This window comes from Pelobates fuscus, chromosome 2 (genome assembly GCF_036172605.1).
Source record: "Pelobates fuscus isolate aPelFus1 chromosome 2, aPelFus1.pri, whole genome shotgun sequence".
Classification (NCBI taxonomy): domain Eukaryota; kingdom Metazoa; phylum Chordata; class Amphibia; order Anura; family Pelobatidae; genus Pelobates; species Pelobates fuscus.
This window is the reverse complement of record NC_086318.1, coordinates 195,247,850-195,271,006: the sequence shown is the minus strand read 5'-3', so window position 1 is coordinate 195,271,006 and position 23,157 is coordinate 195,247,850. Positions and strand designations below refer to the sequence as shown.

General features: G+C 41.3%; 1 protein-coding gene across 1 annotated transcript; it reads right to left on the bottom strand.

Moving 5' to 3' along the window:
• Nucleotides 1–1,070: 1,070 nt before the first annotated feature.
• LOC134586254 (uncharacterized) lies at nucleotides 1,071–20,322 on the bottom strand. The gene is made up of 6 exons (XM_063441747.1): nucleotides 20,196–20,322; nucleotides 10,955–11,008; nucleotides 10,650–10,714; nucleotides 10,090–10,439; nucleotides 3,922–4,126; nucleotides 1,071–1,235 (listed from the first exon to the last, which is right to left on the bottom strand). The coding sequence occupies exons 1-6, from the start codon at nucleotides 20,320–20,322 to the stop codon at nucleotides 1,071–1,073; spliced, it is 966 nt and encodes a 321-aa protein (XP_063297817.1).
• Nucleotides 20,323–23,157: the final 2,835 nt, after the last annotated feature.

Sequence of the window (23,157 nt, the reverse complement as noted above, 5' to 3'; positions counted from 1 at the left end):
GGTAGAATAGCGGTCCTGAAGATGAACGTGCTCCCTAGGATACTTTACTTATACCAAACGATACCACTAGCCGTACCAGCGGCCTTCTTCTCCTCGCTACGCACGGCTATGATCAGATATGTCTGGAACGGACACCAAGCAAGGATCCGCCACGAAGTCCTCTGCCTCCCAAGACCCTGGGGTGGCCTAGCATTGCCAGACATGCGCAAGTACCATCAGGCAGCCATCCTGCAGAGGATTTTAGACTGGCATACACATCTACACCATAAACAATGGGTCACGCTGGACAAGGGACACCTCCACCCAGACTTGATCCCGAGACTGTGGAACACAGGGAGCTCGTCGCCCGCCACCTTGGATCCCAATTCTACCGTCGCTCACACGCTGAGAGTTTGGGACCGTCTCAGGGGAGCCACCCACATGTCCCCGACCCCGAGTCCACTTCTCCAAGTCCAGAATAACCCCAAGATAGGGGGGGTATATCTCCACAAGCCTGGGACTTTATTGCCGAAGGTGAACACATCCCTATACATCGAGCGCTAGCTAACGCGAACCTGAAACCACTGCGGGAACTGACTGACGGATCTCCGGCATCAATTATACAAACTTTTCGATACGCACAACTCATAAACTTCTATCGGACTCTCCCAAATAGAGACGCACTACATCGGGACCTCACATGGTTCGACGGCCTCTGTGATAACAAAACTGCCCCTGATAAAACCCTCTCCCACATCTACCAACGCCTCCTGGTTGGCCGACTCGAAACCAAAAGTGCACACAAGAGAAGCTGGGAACGACTGCTGGATACGACATTCACCGAGCCTCAATGGGAACAGATATTGATCCTACACCATAAAAGCTCGTCCAGTACGTATTACCAGGAAATAAACTTCAAACTCCTAACCCAGTGGTACAGAACACCAGACAAACTGCATAGAATATTCCAGACGACACCGAATGTGTGTTGGAGGTGTGGCACAGGCCCAGGAACGCTCACGCACATTTGGTGGGATTGCCCCCTTATCGCACCATACTGGGAAGAGATACAACGTGAAACTGAGGTAATACTAGGGGATACGGGCGAATTCGACAAGAAATTGGCCCTGCTCCACTCCACGCCAACCCCCATTGGAACATATCGGAAATCCATACTCCGACACCTCCTGAATGCAGCCAAAGCCCTGATACCACAGTACTGGAAACAGACCAATATCCCAACCATCTCGCAATGGCTGGAGAGAATAGACGAGATTTACACAGCAGAATCGGTACAGGCCACGCTACGAGGCTTGGAAGAGAAACATACGGACAGGTGGCGCCCATGGCTGGTCTATGTAGCGAACCGGGCGGCAGATGAGGGGAGACACACAGGAACATAGACGGTGCGGATGAGAGGCCGGTTGGAAGACCGCCCCACAACTTGACCTGGAACACCTGCGGTGGAAATTGGAGGGGAGCGCCCCGGGTGGAGACGGCCCGGACGCCTTCCCTCAACCCCCCCTCCCCCCCTCTTTCCCCCCCCCTCCTTCCCCCATCCTGATCCAACAAGGCCTAAACAGACCACTACCATAATTGGGATTTCACCACGCACCCCATACCCACCCGACACTGCAATAGTCGTCCACCACGACACGCACCACATATCATATAATGGACAGAAGCGGGGCTACTACACCCCGCTCCCGAAGGACAAGAACAGCACACTAGACAATACTACCTAATGCAATCCAAGAGTGTCATACACCACTTCAACTATGGGGATGAGGCTACCATGCACCTTCTGAAACACATACTACACCTACCGCCCATCCTCTCCAATCTGACACCATGCTAGGATCCAACACGCCATACAACCCACAGCCCCGTTATCATGATACACTACACCGACCCGAAGCACCTGATCTCAACACAATGTTCCCGCGATGCAGCGGTTCCCTACTTTCACTTTTTCATTACCCCAGCTAACCTACCTGATACAACATTACTCTACCACATATCATATCTTCCCCCCCTACTAATTAATATATAATACTATAAAAGTCAACCGTGTGACATCTGCTAGAGACCTAAGGACCCCAGAGGGAAGGAGGCCTCATACGTAACCTATACCCTCAGACTGACTGGGACACTGATACCTACAGCATGGGCCCCGCCGTCAGGGCATAGGCATCCCCTCTCCACTGCACACTGGCACTCCGTGATAGGAAAGGTCAGGGAACACAACAAGCCGCGACTGACCTGTTAACTGACGGATGGGCCCCCATGTTAACGCGGGTGTCACCGACTCCCACACCACGGCTGAGGCGAATGCACCAACACAATACACATATCCCAGACATAACGCTATGCTTAAACTACTTGAAGAAGCTCTGTATTTTCACCGGTTGGCAGACAACGCGTGCATGCTGTTACAGGTGACGTTGATACTATACCAACACTGAACCCGGTGGTTAACTCACACATAACAGTCACCCTTCACTGATAAGCTACGTAATCCCTCCCTCAGGTTACCTATTTGGAATAAATGATCTTATATCTGATTGACAACAACGTGTACAGAAAAGGAAAAAAATTGTGTATAAATTTGGGTGTGCACGTGTATGTATGTATATGTATGCAGTTATATAGGAGTATATATAGGCACACGAAGAATATATGTGCGGAATGTAACTGAGGGTCAGACACAAAGGTGACTAAAGCTATCGAGATTGTATTGTATTACTGGCTTGTTAAACCCCACTCTTTTTTCTGTACCCCTTTCCCTCCTAAAAATCTCAATAAAAATTCTTGAACACTATAAATTTAAGAAGTATTCTGTAGTTACTAAAACACTAACTTAATGCAGCTTTGACTACAAGGTTGCCTAAAAATGTCTATAATTAATTCATTAAAAAGTAATTGTATTAATGAAAAGTATATTCTAGATTAATAAAGAATTAAATAAATCATATTAAAACAATTTTATAATAAAATAATTAAAAAGTAACTTTATCTTCTAGGTTTAGGTTAATTCTGAAAAAATGTAATTGCATAATTGAGAAAAAAATATGTAAATTAAACAATTTAATTTTATACCAATATTATAGATTACAATTGTAATATTCAATTTATAATATATTTATTGTAAATTGATAACATTAAAATAATTACATCTAAAAACTATTTAAATTAAACTTATAAAACATTTAAATATTTAACAGTTTTAATTAATTTAAAAAAAGTTAAATAAACATTAAAATTGATTTTTAAATTAAAACTCTTAGTTCAAGTCGTATTATATGGGAAATATATAAAGATTACATTTTATGCTATTAATAAAGTTTAAAGTTAGAAATTTAATACATGTTTCCTGTATTAATTTGGTGTTTGCGTATATATTTCTTTATTTTTTTTCCAAACAAATATTTACATGTGAAACAAAATCACAAGGTAAAATTTAACAGCGAAGTTTACAAAATGAAATAATTTCACAATTGTGTTAAAAGTGAGCCTCATTCAAAATGTATCAGTTTATAAACAGAGAAACCATTGTATTCTGTAAATGCATTGTTGAAATTGACAATTAAACAGTCACTGTCAACAACACCAGAAAAATTTGTATTTCATCAAGATCGAATCTTTATGAAATACTCATTTTGACATTTCTCTCTGTATTTCTCCAACACCTGACTTTCTTACACTCAAGGGTCAGTCCAATGGTCATTCCTAACAGCCGTTACCAGTAATGGCTGCAGTGAATTGGGTGCATTTATGGAGAATCCCACAATGTTGTGGGAGCCTACATAGACCTCTATGTTGTGATTTCACACATGGATAAGGAAACCAAAAAAAGAACTCACAATACATGGTTGAAAAGAAGAAAACTTTATAATAAACTATTTTACATATAAATTCAGGATGAATTGTAACAATACAAACATTGTTTAAAAAAAAAAATTCATCAGCCATATCAATGGCATTATAATCTTGAAGTCTAATGAATCCGACATATGAATTTTCTGGGTCTGGGAAATTAGTACGAATGGCATGAACTGCACATGATGGAATGGGCCTTCGATTTCTTCGTCCAAGGTACCCATGAATCCAGGTGGTAAAACCTTGATATGCCGTCTTCCTCATTTGCCTACATAGAGAAACTTGGGTCAGTTTTTTAAAATAAAGATGTCTGGCTATCACACAGTTGTAGCATTGTAAAATGGTAATACTAAATATTACAAATGTTATCTTAGCATTAAAAAAAAAAAAAAATGCAAGAGAGGGGGGTGAGTTTACTTACCTGAACCTTGTGGTCACTGACATTTCCTCAGTAGGCTCTTCATCAACTTCTGGCACTTCAGCACTAAAAGTCAACCAAAATGCTGTAATAGCGCATTTGCGAGACTACAGCAATTAGGTCTACAAAGCAATGAGGAAAAAAGGAGATAGGGTCGCACTCAATCACATCAATTTAAACACAGGGTGCTACTGGGCAAGGGTCAGCAAAAAAAACCCCAAGCAATGTATGCATATAGAAAGAATCCCAGGCACTCACTGTGATTGTTCTTCAAGCAGCTTTATTGCAACGTTTCGACCTCAATGAGGTCTTTTTCAAGCTAACACCACTGTGACAAACTTGAGCTTATATACACACACAAATTAATGAACAGATAATCCATCAATTAGATGATCAATTACAAGATTTACTTAAACAAACATATGTTAAAAATAATTCAATTACTAGATCAATTTAATACATAGAAATAAACAAAGACATGTTGTGGAATAAGTAAATGCATGGCTGTAAACAAATAGCTGAAAGTAAAGAGAAAAAAAATAAATTTATTTTTATTTATATTTTTTTCACTTTACTTTATTTTTCATTAATTTTTATTTATTATTTATTTTTTATTTTTTATTATTTTCTGTCTTATATTATTTATTGTCTTCTATATTCTAATTTTTCTTTTACTCTTATTGTGTTACTTTATATTCTCTCTTTTTTCCTTTTGTTTTTTCCTGGTGCCAATTACTTATGATATTCAACTGCTCGTTTAACCTAGGGATCCTTATAGGTTTCACATATGATTGTAGATTGTACTGTTTGCCGCCGTGGTTGTACATGCTGTGTCTCGCGCGCATGCGTGACTGAGTCTTTTCCCGCACATGCGCGATTGGGCTTCTTGTCGCGCATGCGCTGTGAGTGCCAGACGCTGTATACCCTCTGCAGCCACCGTACTTTGTAACGTAGCGGATGACGCTGCTGCATCAAGTCACGTGGGTTAGGCGTCCCGGTCTCTTCCGGTTTGTGCGATAGGTTTGATTGCCTCCCAGGTACAACTCTCTATTATTAATCATACAATTTAAGTTTAATAATTAAGCTTGATTTGAAGGATCTGTGCATGAACTAATGTGTATGTGGTTACCTCCAAAACCGGGATTTTTCTCTTTACTTTCAGCTATTTGTTTACAGCCATGCATTTACTTATTCCACAACATGTCTTTGTTTATTTCTATGTATTAAATTGATCTATTAATTGAATTATTTTTAACATATGTTTGTTTAATGAAATCTTGTAATTGATCATCTAATTGATGGATTATCTGTTCATTAATTTGTGTGTGTATATAAGCTCAAGTTTGTCACAGTGGTGTTAGCTTGAAAAAGACCTCATTGAGGTCGAAACGTTGCAATAAACCTGCTTGAAGAACAATCACAGTGAGTGCCTGGGATTCTTTCTATATGCATACAAAGCAATGAGGGGCTACTATACACTGTCACAATCACTTTTTAAAATAATATTTCATTAAGATAGAATCTTTCTGAAATACTAATTAAAAATGTGTTGTAATTTTACTGAATTACCAACCCAGGCAGATACACAGAGAAAAAGTATATCAAAATATGTCTCTGTATATCTCTTGAGTTATTTAGAAATTTAGTGAAATACAAACACAATCTAAATGATTAAGTCATAAAGAGAATAAGGTAAGAGGTAGGTGAGGTGCAGTGAAAGGAATAAGAGCAGGCAAGCCTCTGTGAGGAGGTCACTCCAACCCCAAATATATACCAAAAAACAAAGAAGCACAGGGCGCCACAGTCACTATATAAATAATGGATAAGGGGTTAAAGAAGGAAGAAATGAGATCAAAAGAAAAAATAATAAAGTAGACAAGAATTTATTACATAAAAAACTCCAAAGTATACAGCACAAAACATGTGCAATTAAAATATATATATATAAAGGCCACAATGGGCCCGAGACCCATAGGTATAGCAGCTTAACACAATAGATACTGGACTAAATACATAAAGTGCAAATGCAAAAGAGCAAATAGAAATAAAGTGCACAAATTGAACCACTTGTAAATGCACTTGCAAATGCAAAGGTGCAAATAAATATAAAGTGCACAAAATAGATCATCCAAGTACACATACAATATTGCACAGTAAATAGAAAGCTCAGATGATAGGATTATCACTTAATGGTCCACAAACAGACACAGTATTGCACAAAAAGATAAAGCCAGCACATATGATAATAAAACTGCTGATACCAAATCGCAGGGTCTCCTAGTAGGCTCAACGCGTTTCGTCTTGCGACTTCCTCAGGAGCATCTTCTCTCTTCAAACTCCATTCTCCTTTTAAATCCGCCGGTTCTGCAAATTTCTCAGTGCGCGCACCGCATCACGTGCGCCGTCATACGTCATGACGCACACGTGATCGGCCCGCGCATGCGCAACCAGGCTGAAACGCAGAAAAACGTTATTGCTACTTTACACAGTCGCACAAATTACGTTCTATAGAAAAAACGTCTATAAAAGTGCGATCTGAGTGTACAGATCCTGCCTATCCCCCAGCTGACCCCTAACATTGAGTGCTAACAGCCTAAGGGGAAATATAAATAATACTTGTAATGGAAAAAAGGAGAAGAGTAAATATGAATAAAAATAAAAAGTAAAAAATAGAATCAAATATGTAAATAAATGTAGTGAATGGAGGAAAAGTCTATTTATATTCCCAATAGGTAACAAGAACATATACAGAGTACATTGATGGTTCTACATGTACATCAAGAATAGAGGTATATTAATGTATACATATAGCAATATATGATAAAAATATCATATAGAAACATGATCTAAAAGGACACCAAAGGCCATAGTGGAATCTTCGGACTCACAGCAAATCATCTGTCTCGAAAAAACTACTTTCTTACAAGAGTTAACTGAAAGCAAACGAACAGGAAAAAAAGAGGCAAATATAATATTATAAGACACATATAAAAAGGCATCAATTGCTCACAACCGCAAAAATATATATAAATATACATAAAATTTATGTGATAAAAATACTTCATAAAAAAGGACTTCATAAAAAAGGAAACTAAAACATCAGGTAAAAGTGGAAAAAAAGTGCAAGAAAAATGTTTTATTATCAGTCCATAAAAAACAGTATATCCAGATCTGTATTGAGCCCAGAGGGAATAGAGGACTTCATTTTATATATCCACTCTGTCTCCCTCATAGCTAACATTCTTTCTGTATCCCCACCTCTCCAGTGTGGTATAATAATATCAATCCCTGACCTCTTGTGCCGGCCTAGAGCACAAGGCGGCCTAGCGCTCCCTGATTTCAAAAAGTATTATCAGGCCGCTGTCCTACAGCGCGTTCTGGACTGGCACTCAACGTCGACACCTAAACAATGGGTGGTCCTCGATAGAGGTCTCATAGGCCCGACGCTGGAGGCGAGGGTCTGGGGATCCTCCGGAAGACGGCCCATCCTGACGCCTAGCGAGGGACTAGTCTCGCAGACCCTGCTTGGCTGGCAAACCCTGAGGGAACAAGAACATGTGTCACCGACGCCTAGCCAACTGTTACCGATTACCCACAATGAAAAAGTTGGAGGGGGGCTCCCGACTGAGGCATGGCCTATCGAGAGTGAACGCACATTTGTACCCATACACACGGTTCTCAGTGGCGGAAGATTGCGAGATCTTTCATCGCTGTTAGGGGAACAGCTTTGTGATCAAGGTACCACCCTGGACCACGCAATCTCGTCTCTATACTTACACCTGCTCACAGGAGGCACCCCTACACGGATGGCATTTAAACGACAGTGGGAAGGACAACTAGGGAAAGATCTTACCACCCGACAATGGGAATCCGCGCTACTTTGGCAACATAAGAGCTCTATGAGCTCTTATTATCAGGAACTAAATTATAAGCTGATATCGCTATGGTATAGGACACCGGTGTTGCTCCACTGCATCTTCCCTTCTACTCCCCCAACGTGCTGGAGATGTCAGGAGGAGCTCGGTACAGTGATACATATCTGGTGGGAGTGCAGACTCATCACTCCCTACTGGGACATGATTAGAGAGGCGGTTCGGCTCATCCTGAGAGACATACCAACGTGGGATGCAGAACTGGCTTTACTGCACATCTCCGCTCTACCCGTACCAGTGTACAAGAAATCGATACTGCGGCACTTGCTTAACGCCGCAAAAGCTAACATTCCGGCACATTCCGGACATAGTACCGACTAGATGTGAGTGGATAAAGAGAGTGGAAGATATTCAGGGGGCAGAAGAGGCCCATGCTACCATCACGGGCCGGGTAACCAGACACGCTGAAATGTGGGCGCCATGGTTCTTCTATATTGCCGGCTGCCGACCGAACGGGGACGATCGGGGGCGCGCAGCGCAGCTTCCAATGCCTCCTCCTCCCTAACCTCTTTTCTTACCTTCTTCTCTCTGATCTCTGGGCCACGAGGGATCTAGGTCCGGGGCTGGTTAGACCATACACAGGACGGATAGTTGACATCTCACAGTACATGACGGACCTGACTACCGACTAACGACTTTCCTGAGGTCAGACTTGATAGCAGACGGTAAGCCATGATCTCCGGGGATGCCCTCGGGGACCCAGGAGACCTAGGTTGCGCTGGACACTTATCAAATCTGGACAACCACCGCTTTAGCTCACCGACTCATTGCCCCGGGGTGGCGCCTGTACAAACTTATGCATTGAGAAATAGTAACCTTTGACATGGGCGATCAAATGACCCCTCTTTGAATGGCTTGGTGGTTTGCTGGGTGTACTAGCCAGTGGATATGTCTCGAGCTCCGCTGTGGAACACTGTCCTGAGGGATAATTTCCCACCAGCGCAGAGTCTTAGATCCTGAATATTGGCTCTTATCTGGGAATACACTAGGTAGAGGGGTTATGTAATGGAAGTGATGAGGAAGTGATCTGTATTGTCTTTCACAGACCCAGAACTCTAACCTCTACGATGCTGATGGTTAACCCAATTATTATAACTCTGCTTTCCTGGGATGGGTCATGCCAATGGTTTCTGTCCAACCTAAAGCAACATCACACCTAGAATAGTCAGTTATGCACCCACGCAAATGTCTCTGGAATATTCTGAGGTGATACTCATTTTATATGTCTGAGCCTGACAGATGGGAAAATGTTATTGACCCACAAGCTGAAGCTCGGATCTCCTGATCTGATATTGGTTAATCGTATTGCTCCTGTCTACATTGCAACTTACTAGATTCTAAACTTTGTATACATGTCTTGCTTATGTCTTGAAAACATTACTCTGTTATCTGGCCTGCGAGCCAGCTCTATGCTATTTACTCTGCCAGATTTACAAAAAAAAATATCAATCCCAATACATATAAAATCCTTAATATCGAATTCCCTGCAAGCGATACAGTGTTTAGGTACACTATGTTTCATATTTTTATTTCTAATTCCATTAAAATGTTCCAACAATCTTACATGTAGTTGTCTAATAGTACGTCCTATATATTGGATTGTACTTGCACTGTAATAAATAAACCAAATCTTTACTCTGACAATTAATAAAATGTTTAATCTTAAAACTTTCTTTAGTCACGGTGCTAGTAAAATCAGTAGTCTTATTTTTCTGGAACTTGGAATTTCTTCCTTCTTTAACCCCTTATCCATTATTTATATAGTGACTGTGGTGCCCTGTGCTTCTTTGTTTTTTGAGTCATAAAGAGTACATATATGAAATAATCATTTTTCAAGGGTAAGGATTTCACAATTCCCTAGTAGTAAGAAAAGATACCTACCTGTTAAATAACGCTTCAGAAGGCCTCTGGGACTCAACGCCAAGGAAGCAGTAGAGGAAGTGGGCAAAATCCTCCTGGCAGAATTGCTTTAAGAAAGTATTATGGATAATACAGGGTGCATCTTCAAGCTGGCATACAACATTATCAATATCTTTACAACAAATAGACTCCTCCACAGTTGGCATCGTAATGCAGTTTCCACAGGTGCACCAATCTGTGTTCCCAATTCTGCCCTCTTCATCAGTGCTGGTAGTAACTTCTTCAGGAGCCGACTGTCTCAGAGGTGTCTCTTGGCAGCATGGTTCGTTTGAAGCATTTTCTAAAAGAAGCCGTTGTAATAACTGCTGTTTCTGTTAAAATAAAATACAAATATTACATTAATAATAAAATAATTATAAATGATTATTAATAACGGCAAAACTTGAATTTCTATACTGTCTATAACAGTCCATGTCTATTTCATAAATATTCTATGTTTATGAAATAAACATTTTTGATGGGCTTTTGCTAGTTCAGCTAAACTCAGATTTAATAAAAGAAATAAAAGATATTTAAATTACCCTTTCAACAGCATTCAAGTCCTGAGAAGTTCCAGGATCCGAAGCAGACTCCAAGTCCATTGTACCTAAAAATGAAAATCAAAATTTTTAATAAGTAGAAAGTATTTCACTGAAATTAAAAACACAGTAAAAAAAAAATTAATAGACAATGTAGAGACTACTTTGTTTATTACCTACCCACCCAGCCATCATAACAAAAGAAGCAATGTCAATGTCAGTGACCTTTGCAAATTCAACCGAAAGTGACAGTGCTGATTTACTAAATGTTGTTAGTAGTAGTATTATATAAAGGTGTTATGTAGTACCTGTTTCATCAAGATCAATGTTGGAAGCCATCAAACATCCAATTGAAAGAACATCTAAAGCGAAAAAAATGCACAGATTAAACTCCGTAAATTATGTAGCTCACACATGATGATCACTGACATGCTTGGTGTCAGGATCCCGCGGGCGGCTCCGAGGGGAGGCTGCAGTCCACTCGCGGCACTCACCCTCCAGCCGCCCACGGTCCCCTTCCCGGTGTACGCTCGGCGGGCGGCATCCTCCCAGCCTCGGATGCCGCCTGCGTCTTCCTCTCCGTCCCCCAGCGGCAGCATGCATGACACTGCACGCTGGGAGACCGCCCATTTTTGTAAACGCCGGGGTCAGCCACCTGACCTGGCTTTAAAGGCACAGTGCCTCAATCACAGTTGGAGGTATAGATATCTCCCACGTGTGATTGTTAATTCTGATTGGAAATTATCCAATCAGAATTAATCAATGGGTTTATATACTTACCTTTCCTGTCTCTCTCTGCCCTGTTGTGGTCTTTGCTTGCTAGTATTGCTACTGAATTTGTGTTACTCTCTGGTTATGTACTCTCGCTTGTTTAGACTTTGTGACTTTCTCCTACCCTTTGACCTCGGCTTGTCTCTCGTTATTCTGTCTTCTGAATATTCTTTGTGTGCTTAGCCCGGTCGCTCTAAAGGTCCGGTACTGCACCTTTTCTGTGTGTGTTAGCGTGTTTGGTTCCCAGAATCGTGACACTTGGAGAGATGCACACAGATGACACACAGGCACATTTACATAGACACCTACTTACGTACATGCGCTCAGGTTTTTTATTTTATTTCAAGTTCAACGGGTATGATGGCTTTTTATTTGGCTTTTTTTGGGCTGAAAAGATTTTAGAAAAAAGAAGACGTCAAATGGTAAGTTTAATTTTTCTTTACAGGTTAATTATTTTGTTTACCCCTCACTATTTTTAAGGTGAGGGGGGTAGGTAGGGGATAGTTTTATTTGGGTGGGGGGGGGTGACTAGGGGCTTGGGACCCCTTGTCACCTTGATTGGGGGGGGATTTTCATTTAGGGCCCCCACCCGCCACTCAAGGGTGGGGGCCGGGGGGGACAGTAGGTCCCCCCACCATTCTTATCTAGGACCCTCACCCACTGCTATGGGGTGGGGGCGGGGAGGACAGTAGGCCCCCCCCTTATTGTTTTTTTAGGGTATGTACTTATGCATAAGTTCCCTTATTTTTCTAGGTTCCCGCCATCCTTACTTACCAACCTGTTGTTGATGTATTAATTCTTAGCCCCAACACAAGTACGTTTTCTCAATTAGCACTTGCATCATCCTGGACATATTCCCATTGTACATCACTACAGAATTTTGCTGGCGCTATATAAATAATAAAATAATAAAAATAATAATTGTGTCTTTAGGTTCCTCTCTATGATATTCCTTTCTCAAGCTCAACCTCACTAGTTGGGCAAGATACGTATGTTCCAACATGCTTTCTATCAATCCATTACGGTTCTATTCCCCTACATTCCTTCGGAATAGATCAACTGGCTGCAAGGGGTTTGGTGCAAGCCATTTTCTAGTATGTTCATAATTCAGTCCCGTAAGGCCAACACCCATTCTCACGCGGAGGTATTCAGCCATCAGCCCAACTCATAGCTAGAGCCTCCCTCCAACCTCTACAGGTTATAAGATAGGGCCTCACCTGTCACGGCCACTCATTTTAATCTCTTACTTGTCACTGAGAGGCCAACATTTGCACCACTTCTTTTAGTGGCCTCAGTCCCTCGGCCAAAATCACAGATAGAGCCTCTCTGAGCCACTTGGCATTTAGCAAGCCCACCCCCGCAGCCCCCCTTTCCCTTGTAAAGCTAATTTCTTCGCCATCCAGCACTTACCAAGCTGCCAGTTGATACAGTGCTACACTCTCATCAAGATGGCCATTACATTTACTCATTGTTTATTCATCATAGTATGTCTCTCACCACAGAACTAGAAGAGGTTATTTCATTCCCAAGTACCCCACCAGACCCTCCACCCCAGCTGTACTATGGTCAAGTACCAGGATACCATTAACACAGCTCCTAATTTCTGCTGAACTCATGCAAAAAGCATTACCAGCAACAGTACTGAAGCCAAGCTGTACAGACTCATGATTGTCAACTCTGAGCTACTCAGCCGGGTATCTGCGCCCATGCAAATATCACAGACAACATGGCAGAGATGCATGCTATGATGACATCCATCCTTTCATCATAATTTTGTTCTATGATAGTCTAGAGAATTAGAGTCTCCTAACTCAGGAGTTCCTAACCCTTACACGAGTACTCCACTATGTACCCCTTACTTTCATCCACTATGGGTAACATCACAAGTTACAGTCCGGCACACATTCCCTCTGCTCACGTTATTTCACCGGCATATTTAATCCTTCCGTCATTAGGAAGTACATATTGGTAGGCAAAGACTTAACCCCTTAAGGACACATGACATGTGTGACATGTCATGATTCCCTTTTATTCCAGAAGTTTGGTCCTTAAGGGGTTAAATTTGGTTTCATTGTAGATTGCCTATCTTCACTAATTCCAAAGTAGTTCCCTGCAACATGCTACAGTGGACGTCTCTGTGGCATTTGCACGGTATTGAATGGTATGGGGCATTTTATTTGCCACTCACCTTCTGTCTTGGATCTATAGCAGCCCTAAACTATTCAATGTATTTGTGGTAACCCTCTCATGGCTGCTATTGACTGTCTGTAAATGGAAAGAGAAAAAATCAGCGCTAGATTGCCACACAAGAAAATAATAATAGTAAGGCTGCAATCCTTAAAGGGGAGTCCCCTATAATCCCCTAATGATAAGAAATGATGCAAAATAGAACAAAAAAAGGTTGCGCCTAAAATATACAGTAAAACATATAAGAGTGTATAATAAATAATATAAAATAATACAATTTAATATTAAATATTAAATGAAATATAAATGGATAATTGGCAATAGTCCAAAGCACTTATCATAAGTCCATAATGGTAGATGCCGTGTATAAGAACAGGGATCCTGAGGCGTAAAATGGGGTGTGTCTTCACAAAGGTGTCCTTGAAATCCAGTGAAGTAATATGTGAAGAAAAAAGCAAGAGGAACTCCAATGGCACAGTATATAGATGAATAAAATGGTAAATAAAATAAAAATAAAAGTAGTCTTACTCACACTTTTCAGAGCTAGAACCTAGCTCTGATATAACGCACGTGAAGTGGAATAATCCCCACTCAAGGATATGCGGAGTAATATTGATTGGCGAGTATCTGGCTCAGATTCAACATCCAAGTTGGTATTATTCGACCCAGGGAGATAAAATAAAGTATATAGTGCTCTCTGTATAGTAATTAAAATGTATAAAAAGAGAATAAATATACTACTCACAGTATATAGAGCAGGCTTGTACTGCTCAATGTAGGCGCTTGGGTGGTATCATCCCCACCTAAGGATTCTTTAGGCTTCTCGTCAGGTAGATAGTATATGTATAGTCCGGTGAAAAAGAAATCAAAATGGCTATAAAATGTTTTATGCCAAAGTATTTTCTTTTATCTATTATCTACTTGAAGAAGCCCTTGCGGCGAAACGCGTTTAGATATTCATTTTATTATTTTACAATAAAGAAAATACTTTGGCATAAAACATTTTATAGCCATTTTGATTTCTTTTTCACCGGACTATACATATACTATCTACCTGACGAGAAGCCTAAAGAATCCTTAGGTGGGGATGATACCACCCAAGCGCCTACATTGAGCAGTACAAGCCTGCTCTATATACTGTGAGTAGTATATTTATTCTCTTTTTATACATTTTAATTACTATACAGAGAGCACTATATACTTTATTTTATCTCCCTGGGTCGAATAATACCAACTTGGACGTTGAATCTGAGCCAGATACTCGCCAATCAATATTACTCCGCATATCCTTGAGTGGGGATTATTCCACTTCACGTGCGTTATATCAGAGCTAGGTTCTAGCTCTGAAAAGTGTGAGTAAGACTACTTTTATTTTTATTTTATTTACCATTTTATTCATCTATATACTGTGCCATTGGAGTTCCTCTTGCTTTTTTCTTCACATATTACTTCACTGGATTTCAAGGACACCTTTGTGAAGACACACCCCATTTTACGCCTCAGGATCCCTGTTCTTATACACGGCATCTACCATTATGGACTTATGATAAGTGCTTTGGACTATTGCCAATTATCCATTTATATTTCATTTAATATTTAATATTAAATTGTATTATTTTATATTATTTATTATACACTCTTATATGTTTTACTGTATATTTTAGGCGCAACCTTTTTTTGTTCTATATTGACTGTCTGTGACTGCTATACAACAATACATTATCAGGACACATTTCTGATGGTTAAGGAACTTGTTGCTATACTCTAGAGCAGGCATAGGCAACCTTCGGCTTTACAGATGTTTTGGACTACACCTCACAACATGCTTTGCTAGCATTATGGGTGTAAGAGCATTATGAGGGATGTAGTCCACAACATCTGCAGTGCCAAAGATTGCCTACCCCTGCTCTAGAGCATTCACAAGCCCATGGCCCAATTTCATCCTGGGTATTCTGCTACCCCAAGATATACCATAGGCCTACACCTGTAAGTTTACTAGGTGTACATCTTGACTTATTTTCAACACTGCCCTGCCCCTTGCGAACAGTGTCCAGTGTATCAGGGAAGACGGAGTCATTCATCGGCAAAGGTTCATTCCCCCACTGACCAGTTGTCCTTGATAATGGCTGCAAACCCAGTTATTTTAGACTGGGTTTGCAGCCATTATCAAGGACAACTGGTTCTGTGACACATGGCATGCAGAGACATGAAGCCTACTCTTTTAGTAAAAAATATATATATAAATATTGTTCATATGGAGGAGGTGGCTGATGGTAACTCCACTCTGGAACCTGTATCTTGAGTTCTCCACTAGCCCGTTGAGTTCTTGATGAAGACTCTTAGTATCGTGTTGACCTTGTATAGAGCCAAGCATCCCAGTATCCATGTGTGTGGTAGGTTTTTTGGTTTTTTTTGCATTCAAAGGACTGCAAGCTTTTCTATGAGCATCTCTTTTATATCTGTAGCTATTACATTTTGGGGCACAGACGCAAGTCAACAACCCTCTGTAAGGCAAACCTTGTTTATCACATTAGAGTCTCATCCTATAGACTCCTCTATGAAATACCAAAAAGTATACCTAAATATTTTAGAAAATGTATTTAGAAAAAAGACAATCATCAGGGCAACAAATTTTTATTTTTAATTTTTTTCACACAAATTGAAGAGCACAAGAATGGCCTGGCTTAAGCCCATTGACTACTGAGCTCTTTTTGTGTGGAAAAAAAATATTAGCCTAAAATGTTTTGAAACAAGTGATGCTTAGCTGACACAGAGACAAGTCATTTTGTGTGGATTTTTTTCTGACAGACTTAAAATGTTATAAATGTACACAGTTTTTAGTTTTCCATTTACATGCTCAACGTCTACAGACATTTCTGTGAAAGGAAAAAAGAAGACAGTACAGTGTACTTTTATTTCATACAGGATCTGAAATGGAAGTATAAAAGCACAAATACATATTATTATTATATATGACAAAAATGGTTAAAAGCTATGAAATAACCTGCATACAGATTTCTGTAAGAACCTCAGAGGCATAACTAAAAGCAGATCTAACAGAAAATAGTGATATCATTTAAAAAGAATGTTTGCATTTTGAATATTCACATACAGTGAGTATGGTTAAATCATATATTTTGTAAAATAAAAGGTATCTAAAAAGTGGTATAGCGGTCCTTATGCTAATATATACTAACAGTGAAATCGCAGAGCCCATTCACTCTTCCCTGACTGTAAAATTGAAATAACCCATTGAAACTTCCTTTACTGTTTGGAAGGAAAGAGGAGCTAGCATTTTCAACACACCTTAATATATTAAATGAGTGGCAAGGCTTGTTATTGTCCGTGGAGCATAAATGAGAGTGAATGATGCTTTATAACCCAAATTTTATTTGCAAAGTACCGTATTTATTGGCGTATAACACACACTTTTTCTCCCTGAAAATAGGGGGCAAATGATGTGTGTGTGTTATACGCCGATATACATATTTTTCGCTCCATAAGACGCACTTTTTTTCCCTTCAAAAGTGAGGGGAAATGTCTGTGCGTCTTATGGAGCGAATGTGAAGGTTTACTTACCTGTCTTGAAGCGTGGGCCGGTGTTCAGCGTTCACCGCGGTACTGGAACTTCAATTTCAGGTTCCGGTTTCCGGCGGGACTGAAAGGAAGTGTGCACTCAGTGTGCACACTTCCTTTCAGTCCCGCCGGAAACCGGAACCTGAAATTTAAGTTCCTGTACCGCGGTGCACGCTGAACACCGGCCCACGCTTCAAGACAGGCAAGTAAACCTTCACATTCGCTCCATAAGACGCATTGAAGCCGGCCCACGCTTCAAGACAGGTAAGTAATTATGGGACAAGGGGAGGGAAAGTGCTCTATGGGAAAAGGGGAGGGGGGACACTATGGGAGGGGGGGAGAACACTATGGGATGAGGGGGTAACACTATGGGAGGGGGTGGAAAATACTATGGGGGGAGAATACTATGGAAAGGGGGGGGAACACTATGGGATGAAGGTGGGGGAACACTATGGGAGGGGGGGAAATTTCCTTCTTAAAATGAGGTGCGTGTTATACGCCGATAAATACGGTAATTGTAGGTAAAACAAATATATATTTATATTGGATTCTGGGAGTGAATGGGTTAAGTAGATGTCTTGAACCAATCAAAATGATTAACCAGCATTCTTTCAAAAGTCAGTTTAATAGAACCTGAGTTTAGTGGTGAAACCCTTAAGTTTCTAGCTTTCTGGTGTTAGTTGCACAGAACTTTTACGTCTGAAAACAATGTTGCAACACAATCTGTTGTGAGTTTACAGAACTGAACTGCAGAAATATTTTACTAACGAGATGGTGAAGTTGAAACCATTCCTAGTCTACAAGGATTTATAAAACAGCACTGTTTGTCAGATTTAATATTTGTTTTACAGCAAAACTTGTCTTGAATGCCTTTTTAAAGTATTTAAACAGGTAAATGGTGATTCTGCAACTAGCTGAAATCACGACATAAATGTGACCAAGGGACTATTAAACCTAAAAGGATTGTTGCCATTGTACATAAAGCAGAAGAAACATTAGTATTTTTTGCTTTTTTTTTTATCCGGACACTCATATTCCACTTTTATTACTCTTACATGAGTAATACAAATCCATTTAAAAACATCCAAAAATATATAATTAGTTGACAGTAATAAAATAAAAAAGTTCTAAAAAGGGAGACAATTTGTTCATATGTAAAAGAGCCAATTTTATTTCACACACAGGCTCTGTGGTTACTGTTGAGAAAGAAAAAGAGATCATACACTGAAGAGTCCAAAACAGAGCAAAACTAAATGACAAAAGTTGATTTACAAAGATGAAACCTTGGCATGCACGATTCCCACAGCCTTCACATGTGACTTGGGCATGTACGTTATTCTTAGCAGGAGTTATAATTTTGCTCCATGCACATTCTGTTACCTACCTACAAAGAGGTACTTAATAAAATCTTACAAAGAGAAGTCTCCATGCTTCTATCTAAACGTAGCTATGCATAAGTCTACAAACAGAATTATTCACTGAAATGAGAATTCATAGTAAATTCCGTCCAATATTGATCAGAGCACAGGCATCATATTTATCTTCTTCTGTGAGGGATAATCTACTGCCTTATCACAGGGAGGTGGTGAAGTTATGAGCAGTGTTGGTAATCTATAGCTGATCAAAGCTCCCCATTCAATTCTAACTACAGGAGTGATAGTCCGTACACTTCTGTGGAAACCAACCAATCTTATTTGTGCACATGGGAGGCTATAAACAGCATCAGAAACACAATCATGAAAGCTGCACAGTCACTTCGCAGCCAGCTGAAATGAAGGCACATTGAGGAAAAGTTCCATTGCAGAGAAGGGGTATTTAGTCTCCTGAACATTTCAGCAAATATATAGAAAGATAGAGATACAGGCAACCAGGCAAGAGCACATAAAACACCATATGTAAGCTAATCAAAATTCCTCAAATTAAAGGGATAAAGATTGCATTTACAAACATCAGTCGGAGGGAACCTTTGTTTAACAAATGATCTGGACTTCAACTCCTATAACTCCAATCCTATTCTTTCAGGTTAGCAACTGGGTGTATTTGATAAAAAAAAAAAAAAAAAAAAAAAAAAAAACAATGCAATAGTGTAGGATTTCATAAATTAAAAGTATAAATGCATTTATTAATTACACATAATTTAGTACCATAAGTACCAATTTTAGTGTATTGGTCACACAACTGCAGCCTCTCTGCTCAATTCTGCACAATTCTCTGGCATTTAGGATTTAAATCACTTTTGTTTCTGCTTATGCAGCCCTAGCCACAGCTTCCCTGCTTGTGACTCACAGCCTCCATTATTTATTTTTTTTAATTTTCAATCAGATCTGACAGCGCAGGGTGTATACTTTAGAAGTTTACATCTCTTGCTGTGTTAACCTGTTAGGGTACATATTCAGTTTCACATCCTCAGGCACCTTCGCCAGCTTTTCTGATGCCAGATGCTGTAGCTCTGCTCCTTTATGTATATGTAGGGAGATTGTATAGGTCACATACAGATGAGGTGTGATTAGGATTGCATAAACCTATAAATGTTTGACATTGGCTATGGTATCATTGTATTCAATAATTCCGCACAACTTAGGCCTATATCTCCTTTGACCTGGCCAGGAAAATTGCTTTAAAGAAGTATTTTTTGACATTGATACTAATGTTGTTACACACAATATAATTTGCACAGATTATGTTGATGCAGGCAATGAACAAATATTATTTTCTTTCTTATCTTTAACCGATGTAACTGATAAGGTGGTCAAGGCAATAGATGTAACAAAGGGGACTTTTGATAGGTGTAAATATAAGTTTGATTTCCATCATGTACACGTTAGAAGTTCTTCTTTGGACCTGTTTAGAGTTGGTTGAGGGTGAACTTGTTGAGTTGCATAAGAAATCTCAGAGACTATCATATAAATTTGCCCTATGGTCAAAAAAGGTTATATGGGGGCGTGGCCTGGACTCCGGCGAAACTGGCAGCAGAGTAGCGGAGCTCCGTCTCGATCGGGATAATTCTTACCTCACCCGGCGAAATTAAGCGGCACTGACGTCCAAGAAACTCCGCAACACCGCGGGGAATACCCCGGCCACCGATCACCTGCCGGCGAAGTCCTCCCTGCGGAGGTTCTTCACGGACAATGCAGAGACGCATAAGCCTCACAAAATGGCGCCCGCGAGCGCTACACGCGGCAGTCAGCCGCCCAGCCCATCTCCTTCTGAGGGCACAATGGAAGACACTGACATCAGGGCACTGCTCACACAACTGCCATCAAAGAAAGACCTCAGAGACATGTTCCAGAAGCTGGAGCAATCATTTAGTGAACAACTGCAGGCTGTGAATGCAGACATCCTGCACCTGGGTAACAGAGTACAGGCCCTGGAAGACTCAGAGGAAGCATCTGAACAGCTCTGGTCGGAATGCCATGCCACACAAGCGCAGCAACAGGAGGCTATAACCTTCCTCCAACGTAAGTTAGACGACCTAGATTACAGGGGAAGAAGAAACAATTTGAGGATAAGGGGGATCCCTGAGTGTCCGGAGGGCGCCACAGAAGACCCTATTAGGGTTCTGACCACACTTTTTAATGGGATCCTCGCCAGGCCAGCGGACACAGTGATACGCTTTGACCGTGCCCATAGGGCAGCAAGGCCTAAGCAATTACCGAGGGACAAACCTTGTGACCTAATATGCCGAATCCACCACTTCCCTCTGAAAGAAGAAATATTCCGCAAAGCCCGACAGAACAAAGCATTAAAGTTCGACGGGGCCCCAGTCGCTATCTTTCAGGACATTTCACCATCCACCCTGCAGGCCAGGCGTGCCCTTAAGCCGATCACCGCGGCCCTACTTGAGAAACAAATCAAATTTCGGTGGAGCTTCCCATTTGCTCTGACCGTGACGACCTCTACTGGGACTCACACGATCACCACACCAGCGGATGTTCCCGAATTCCAACGGGCACTGGGTCTACACGTGGCTGCGATAGAAGATTGGACCAGATTAGCATACCTAACAACTACGCCACAGCAGCACAAACCCAAATGGCAGAGAACACCACGAAAAAGGAGGCGACAACCCCAAGTAGACCCCGAGGCGCCCAGCACGATACGTGATGGCGCAACTTGAGAGACATTACAGCTTCTCTAGTATATCCTTTTCAGCTCCTATATCTGAACACCTGACCAGGTTTCAGAGTCTCACAATGCCATTGAGTTATTTAACTACAGTTATTTATGTATGCTTTGCCGCCAGTTACTTCTGTATGTTTTGTTTTAAGTCACTATTAGCCGAGCTACTAGGGCTCCACATAAATGTCAATATGTCTTAGCACTCCACCAGGGAGCCCCGAGGTAGCCCGGATCCGGGTGTTTACATAGGGATGGGGTAATAGCCGTCCCATGGGGATATGAGTCCCGCCCCACGGTTATCTCATTCTCCCTCACTTTCTTCCCCCCCGATCGGGTGCTGCCATGAGGGCCTGAGTTACACCTCCCCCCGCCCCACAGAGGCGCTTGAGTTGCGACTTGGGGACACAACTGAGCCTCCCCCAAGAGCGGCGCCAATCCCCTGTAAATAAGATGCTAATACATTGTTTCTATGTAAATAGTTTTTGGTTACCCCCACCTACCCCTACCCCCATCACTGTTGCCTACCTAACTATACAGACACTCCTTCGTTATAAGAAGTACAGCCGTGCAAATCCTTATGATGGCACAACTTAAACTGATGTCCTTCAATGTGAGGGGACTCAATATCCCGGAGAAACGTAATATGCTGGCCCAGGAGATAGACAGGCAGAAAGCCGATATCACCTTTATTCAGGAAACGCATTATAGGGGTGAAGCCCAACATAAGATACGGTCTAAACATATTCAACAATCTTATTACAGCAACTTTGGGAGAAGCAAATCTAGAGGAGTAGCAATTCTGGTGAACGCTAAGGCTGCCCTAACTGACACCACGACGAAAACAGATCCGGGGGGGGGGGGGTTTATATTCATCAAGGGGAAATGTCAAGGTACGTGGATAACGCTAGCTAATGTCTATGCCCCGAATACAGACCAGGGCTCTTTCGCTAGGTCCTGCCTGAACAAACTAGAAAGTTTCGCTGAAGGAGTGGTGATAGTTGGGGGTGACTGGAACATGGTAATAAACCACACAATAGATAGCACCTCACTTGATGTAGATAAACGAAGACATCAGCGCACCCTTCTAGCAAATGCGCTGTACGCACACCAGCTGATAGATTGCTGGCGCATACTCCACCCGCAAAATAGGGACTATTCATTCTACTCCCAAACCGCCCGAAGCTACTCTAGAATAGATATGTTTCATATAAACCACAAATCACTCCCTATATTGAAAGAAGCAAGTATAGGTAACATCACTTGGTCAGACCATGCCCCGATCTTCCTGACTATCTCTCTACCTGACTCCCCTGATAGTAACTCCCAATGACGACCCGAGAGTGATAGAAGATCTCCAGACGACCTTACGCAACTATTTCCTCGACAACTTGACAGCTGACGCCTCAGATACATGGGTATGGGAAGCACACAAGGGGGTGATCAGGGGAATCCTGATCAAATGGGGATATAGGATCAAGAAGGAATGTGCATACAAAATGAACACCTTACTGGCAGCCATACAGGCACAAGAAACATTGCATAAACAAAATCCCACACCGGAAATCTTTCACAAGCTGACAGATCTCAGGATAGAGCTTAGATCCCTTCTCTCCCTCCGCGCATATAGGGAAATCCAGCTAACGAGAAGTACCTTCTACGCCCATGGCAATAAGAGCGGGAAACTGTTAGCAAGGGCACTAAAGTCCAAACACCAGAAATCCTTTATAGCTTGTATTAAGAATAGCCAGGGGACGCAATGCAACACCACACAGGACATAGCCAAGGCATTTAGGGGATTTTACCATAATCTATACAACCTTACGCCACCAACAGGTGCGCATCATGACCTCCAAAACTA